Below are 6,731 nucleotides of genomic sequence, written 5' to 3'. Positions count from 1 at the left end.
TTAAACAAAGTATTATAGCACACAGTTTCGTTTGATGGCACACTAGTAATGGCGCTGTCAGGAAAGCAACTTACCAACCAAATTACCAACCGAATGAACAGAGGAGCACAGGTGGATTAGCAGATGGTCACCTAACCTCGTCCATGTCGCTCTCGCAACAACAGAGGGGTCACTGACGAAACATTTGGGGCGACAAGGACTTTCAAATCCCAATGTCAGAAAGCCCACTGATTTTGATCTAAGACTGAAATCATCCACGAGATATCCTCACTGTCAGCAGACAAGCCAGGCCAATTTTGCTCCTGATCTTTCCTTGATGACACTCCAATGTCAATTCAAGTTTATTTCATCATTTCCATATACTATATCCATAATTCGGTGCAAGCTTTTCTTTCCCCATATGGGGGAATCACTCGGCAGAAATACAAACTGGTACAGTAGAATACAACACAATGTATAAGACCAGCAAAGAACTGAGATTAATCATACATACATCACCATGGAGCAGAGCAGAGCAAGCTAGGCATGGGGGAGGGGAGGAAGGAGGCTACTTGGGGACGGTGACGTTGTTGGGGGTGGGCACTGAGGGTGAGGGGGGCTTGCCCTCCAGGAGGAGCTGCCTCCGGTGCACGTCGGCGTGGCTGCTGGTGTTGGCGGTGTTGGGCGGCGAGGCCTTGCCCTCGAAGAGCTGCTTCCGGAGCACCTCGTGGAGGCCGTCGAAGAGCCTTTTCTTGACGGAGTCCATGGCGGACTCGAGGCGGTTGAGCAGGTCCGTGGAGTTCTTGTTGTACATGAAGAGGCCGTTGTAGAGGTCGAAGCTGTCGCTGCAGGTGTTGTCGACGAGGCGGAGCAGCGTCTCGTAGCCCTTGGTGTTGATTGGGGTGGAGCTGAGCTCGAGCGTGGCGAGCATCCGGCCGACGGTGTGCGTCAGGAACTGCGTCTCGGCGGCGTGCGCGTCGTGCTCGGCGCAGCACATCTCCACCATGCGGCACCCCTCGCGCTCGAATATGTTGAGGAAGGCGTTGGCGCGGGCGCGGCGGGCGGGGGAGTCGCCGACGCGGACCCTTTCGAAGACGAAGGGGAGGCCGTCCCAGCCGTCGCGAGCCGACTCCGGGCCGAACATGGGGTGGGTGCAGAGGATGTCGAAGCCCTCCGGGAGGGAGGTGAGGAGGAGGTTCTTGGGGAACTCCTTGACGGAGAGGACGTCGACGAAGAGGGTGCTGCGGCGGAGGCGGTGGAGCGGGAGCGAGCGGAGCACGGCCTCGGCGGAGAGGATGGAGGTGGCGAGCAGGACGACGTCCGGGTGGCACTCGCAGAGGTCGTGCGGGTCCTGGAAGTAGGCGGCGCCGAGGGAGGCGGCGAGGGAGGAGTGGTCGGAGCGGGAGTGGGCGAGGAGCGTGTGGCCCTGCCGCGCGAAGGTGCGCGCCAGGAACTGCCCGAAGTTGCCGAACCCGACGATGGCGATCTTGAGGCGCTGCCGCTCCTCCAGCAGCCCCGCGGCGCGGGACTCGTAGTCGAACGGCTGGGCGGCGTCGATGGCGCGGATTGTGGAGCCGCGGGCGCGGACGGCCGCCCCGGCGGGGAGGTGGCGGCGGGAGGCCGCGGCGGGCGACTGGAATTGGCTGTAGGCCGCCGGGGCCGGCGGGCGGCGGCGGTGGGGCCTGGCCGGTTGGTGGTGGTGGAGGCGGAGGGAGGGGGCCGTGGAAGACGACAGCATCTTCTCTCCTCTCGCTCGCTTCCGCAGGCTGCTGCCGCCGCTTCGTCTGGGCCTCTGGTGTGTTGTGTGCTGTGTTCGGGTCTGGGCTTCGCAGCGGGGACGGGGGGATTTAGATGCGACGCTGCGGGCTCGTGTCGAGCAGCCTTTTCCCAACATGTCCTCCAACCAAATGTTATTTAGCCACAACCCCTCCAAACAAAAATGTTTATTACTTCCTCCATTTTTTTAGTCTGCATATAAAGTTTCAAGCTTTGTAAAGTTTGACTCACTTTATATTAAAAAATATCAACATTCATAATATGAAATCAATATTCTCAGATGCACCATGAAATGTATTTTCATACTATATAGTTTTAGTATTATAGATGTTTATATTTTCTGATATAAATTTGGTCAAATTTTATGTAGTTTGACTTTGATCAAATTTTATACGCGGAGTAAAAAAGAAACAGAGGGAATACTCCAAGCAAGTGAAGCAACATGATCTCTTTGAGATAATGATGAATTGGAGCATCTCCTGCCATATCATTGGGCGCAGGGCGTGTTTAGGGCATGAAGGGGCAAAAGACATCCTCTAACAACATCTCAATAGAAATTTCTTGCAAGAATAAAATAAAATTGGCTAGCCCAAAAAGGCGCTTTGCATGCGGCTGTTGCAAAAACGCAAGGCTGTCACAAATCGCCCGTGCGCAGCCGTTTTTCACCCGCCTCCAGCTGGAACCCGCCTAATTTGCGCATCTGCCATAGTAGATCCACCGTCGTAGGCCACCACTGCCGCTTCGCCACCCGCCCCGACGTACTTCCCTACCCCGCCGCCCCTTTTCCAGCTGCCTGCGGCCCTCGCCGCTCTGCCGCCAACCCCATTTAGTCCGACCGCGCCACGGCCATCGCGTCGATTCGTTGCCAATTTGCCATCGTCTACTTGGTTCCCTAGCGGTCGCAGGAACTCCACAGCCGATCACGTCGCGACCGAGCGGAGGTCCGGTGACATTTAGGAAGCAACGACGCGACGTCTCCAAGTTCTGATGCATAGCCTGCTTCCCCACATCAAGGAGCACTTCCCGTGGTCGTTGCCCACCCCCCTCCCAGTAGCCGCAAGCCACCGATGACTCGCCGGTCAGATTTCTCCTCCTCACACACTAGGTGTTGATGGAAATATGTCCTAGATACAATAATAAAGTTGTTATTATATTATATTTTTTTATTCATGATAAAGGTTTATTATTCATGCTAGAATTGTATTGACTGGAAACCTAAATACATGTGTGAATGCATAAAAAAATACCGTGTCCCTAGTGAGCCTCTACTAGACTAGCTCGTTGATCAAAAGATGGTTAAGGTTTCCTAACCATAGACATGTGTTATCACTTGATAACGGGATCACATCATTAGCAGAATGATGTGATGGACAGGACCCATCTGTTAGCTTAGCATATGATCGTTCAATTTATTGTTATTGCTTTCTTAATGTCAAATACATATTCTTTCGACTATGAGATCATGTAACTCCCGGATACCGGAAGAATACCTTGTGTGTTATCAAACGTTACAACGTAAGTGAGTGATCATAAAGATGCTCTACAGGTACCTCCAAAGGTGTTTGTTGAGTTGGCATGGATTGAGATTAGGATTTGTCACTCTGTGTATCGGAGAAGGTATCTCTAGGCCCTCTCGGTAATATAGCATCACAAGAAGATTGCAAGCAAAGTGACTAAGGAGTTAGTTACGAGATGATGTATTACGGAATGAGTAAAGAGACTTGCCGATAACGAGATTGAACTAGGTATGAAGATACTAACGATCGAATCTCGGGCAAGTAACATACCGACAGACAAAAGGAATTACGTATGTTGTCATAAAGGTTCGACCAATAAAGATCTTCGTAAAATATGTAGGAACCAATATAGGCATCCAGGTCCCACTATTGGTTATTAACCGATGAGGCGTCTTGGTCATGCTACATCATTCAGGAACCCGTAGGGTCCGCATGCTAAATGTCCGTTGACGATATAGTATTATATGAGTTATGTATGTTGGCGACCGAATGTTGTTTGGAGTCCCGGATGTGATCATGGACATGACGAGGAGCTCCGGAATAGTCCAGGGGTAAAGATTGATATATGGGATAATAGTGTTTGGCTTCTAGAAAGGTTGCGAAATTCACCGAAAGAGGTTTCAGATGTTTCCCGAAATGTTCGGGTACGAGAACACTTTATTTGGGCCAAGGGGTAGCGCACGGGGCTTTTGGTAAGTGCAAACGACAGTTTTGCAAAGACCAGGGGCCAGACGCCAGGGACCCTGGTGTCTGGTCCTGGAGTCCGAGAAGGACTCTTGCCTTTCGGGCAAAATCAACTTTGAGGAGGCTTTTACTCCAAGTTTCGACCCCAGGGCTCAACATATAAATAGAGGGGTAGGGCTAGCAGCCAAGACAGATCAAGATACACCAAGTCGTGTGCCGGTAACCTCGACCCTCTAGTTTATCCTCTGTCATAGTTTTCATTGTGCTTGGCAAAGCCCTGCGGAGATTGTTCTTTACCACCATCGTCATCACGTCGTCGTGCTGCCGGAACTCATCTACTACATCGCCCCTCTTGCTGGATCAAGAAGGTAAGGATGTCATCGAGCTGAATGTGTGCTGAACACGGAGGTGTTGTACGTTCGGTACTTGATCGGGACGGGTCGTGAAGGAGTACGACTACATCAACTGTGTTGCTATACGCTTCCGCTTAGCGATCTTAATATTTTTGTTTTCCATCCAACATTCCCCAATAGTGGCATCATGAGCCAGGTCTATGCGCAGATGATATGCACAAGTAGAACACAAAGGAGTTGTGGGCGATGATGGTCATACTGCTTACCACCAACTATTGGGGAACGTAGTATTTCAAAATTTTCCTACGATCACGCAAGATTTATCTAGGAGATGCATAGCAACGAGACGGGAGAGTGTGTCCACATACCCTCGTAGACTGAAAGCGGAAGCATTTAATAATACAGTTGATGTAGTCGAACATCTTCGCAATCCAACTGATCCAAGTACCGAACGTACGACACCTCCGTGTTCAGCACACATTCAGCTCGATGACGTCCCTCGTGCTCTTGATCCAGTTGAGGACGAGGGTGAGTTCCGTCAGCACGACAACGTGGCGACGATGATGATAATGTTACCGGCGTAGGCCTTCACCTAAGCACTACGGCGATATGATCGAGGTGTATAACTGTGGAGGAGGGCACCGCACATGGCTAAGGCAAAACTTGGTGTGCTCTAGGGTGCCCCCTGCCCCCATATATAAAGGAGGGGGGAGGAGGAGGCCGGCCCTAGATGGGGTACGCCAAGGGGGGCAGTCCCACTTGGACTCCCGGTCCAAGTAGGATTCGCCCCCCCTCCTTTCCTATTCCAACTAGGAGAAGGAGGGAAGGGGGAAGGGGGGAGAAGGAAGGAGGGGGTCGCCGCCCCCTCCTAGTCCAATTCGGACTAGCCCATGAGGGGGCGCAAGGCCACCCCTTGAGTCCCTTCTCTCCATCCCCCTAAAGCCCATTAAGTCCCATCAACTCCTCGGGGGGTTCCGGTAACCTCCCGGTACTCCGGAAAATACCCGAACATCTCCAGAACCATTCCGATGTCCAAATATAGCCTTCCAATATATCAATCTTTATGTCTCTACCATTTTGAGACTCCTCGTCATGTCTGTGATCTCATCCAGGACTTTGAACAAACTTCGGCCATCAAAACACATAACTCATAATACAAATCGTCATCGAACGTTAAGCGTGCGGACCCTACGGGTTTGAGAACTATGTAGACATGACCGAGACACATCTCCGATCAATAACCAATAGTGGAACCTGGATGCCCATATTGGCTCCTACATATTGTACAAAGATCTTTATAGGTCAAACCACATAACAACATACATTGTTCCCTTTGTCATCGGTATGTTACTTGCCCGAGATTCGATCATCGGTATCATCATACCTAGTTCAATCTCGTTACCGGCAAGTCTCTTTACTCGTTTCGTAATGCTTCATCCTGCAACTAACTCATTATTCACATTGCTTGCAAGGCTTATTGTGATGTGCATTACTGAGAGGGCCCAGAGATACCTCTCCGATACATGGAGTGACAAATCCTAATCTCGATCGATGCCAACCCAACAAACACCTTCATAGATACCTGTAGAGCATCTTTATAACCACCCAGTTATGTTGTGATGTTTGATAGCACACAAGGTGTTCCTCCGGTATTCGGAGTTGCATAATCTCATAGTTTGAGGAACATGTATAAGTCATGAATAAAGCAGTAGCAATGAAACTGTAACGATCATAATGCTAAGCTAACGGGTGGGTCATGTCCATCACATCATTCTCCTAATGATGTGATCTCGTTTATCAAATGACAACACATGTCTATGCTTAGGAAACATAACCATCTTTGATTAACGAGCTAGTCAAGTTGAGGCATACTAGGGACACTATGTTTTGTCTATGTATTGATAACATGTACTAAGTTTCCGGTTAATACAATTCTAGTATGAATAATAAACATTTATCATGATATAAGGAAATATAAATAACAACTTTATTATTGCCTCTAGGGCATATTTCCTTCAGTCTCCCACTTGCACTAGAGTCAATAATCTAGTTCACATCGCCATGTGATTTAACACCAATAGATCACATTGTTATGTGATTACACCCATAGTTCACATCGCCATGTGACCAATACTCAAAGGGTTTACTAGAGTCAATAATCTAGTTCACATCTCTATGTAATTAACACCCAAAGATCACTAAGGTGTGATCATGTTTTGCTTGTGAGAGAAGTTTAGTCAATGGGTCTGTCACATTCAGATTCGTATGTATTGTGAAAATTTCTATGTCTACAATGCTCTGCATGAGCTACTCTAGCTAATTTCTCCCACTTTCAATATGTATCCAAATTAAGACTTAGAGTCATCTGGATTGATGTAAAAGCTTGCATCGATGTAACTGTTTACGATGAACTCTTTTATCA

General features: G+C 49.3%; 1 protein-coding gene across 1 annotated transcript; it reads right to left on the bottom strand.

Annotated features, from left to right (window-relative positions):
• Window positions 1–231: 231 nt before the first annotated feature.
• Window positions 232–1,812, bottom strand: LOC123160230 (arogenate dehydrogenase 2, chloroplastic). The gene has a single exon (XM_044578040.1). It carries the CDS (start codon window positions 1,715–1,717, stop codon window positions 548–550), a length of 1,170 nt encoding a protein of 389 aa, XP_044433975.1. The 5' UTR covers window positions 1,718–1,812; the 3' UTR covers window positions 232–547.
• Between the last annotated feature and the right edge of the window lie 4,919 nt (window positions 1,813–6,731).

This window comes from Triticum aestivum, chromosome 7B (assembly GCF_018294505.1).
Source record: "Triticum aestivum cultivar Chinese Spring chromosome 7B, IWGSC CS RefSeq v2.1, whole genome shotgun sequence".
Taxonomy (NCBI): Eukaryota; Viridiplantae; Streptophyta; class Magnoliopsida; order Poales; family Poaceae; genus Triticum; species Triticum aestivum.
Note: the sequence above shows the minus strand (reverse complement) of the source record. Positions and strands in the feature narration are given on the sequence as shown.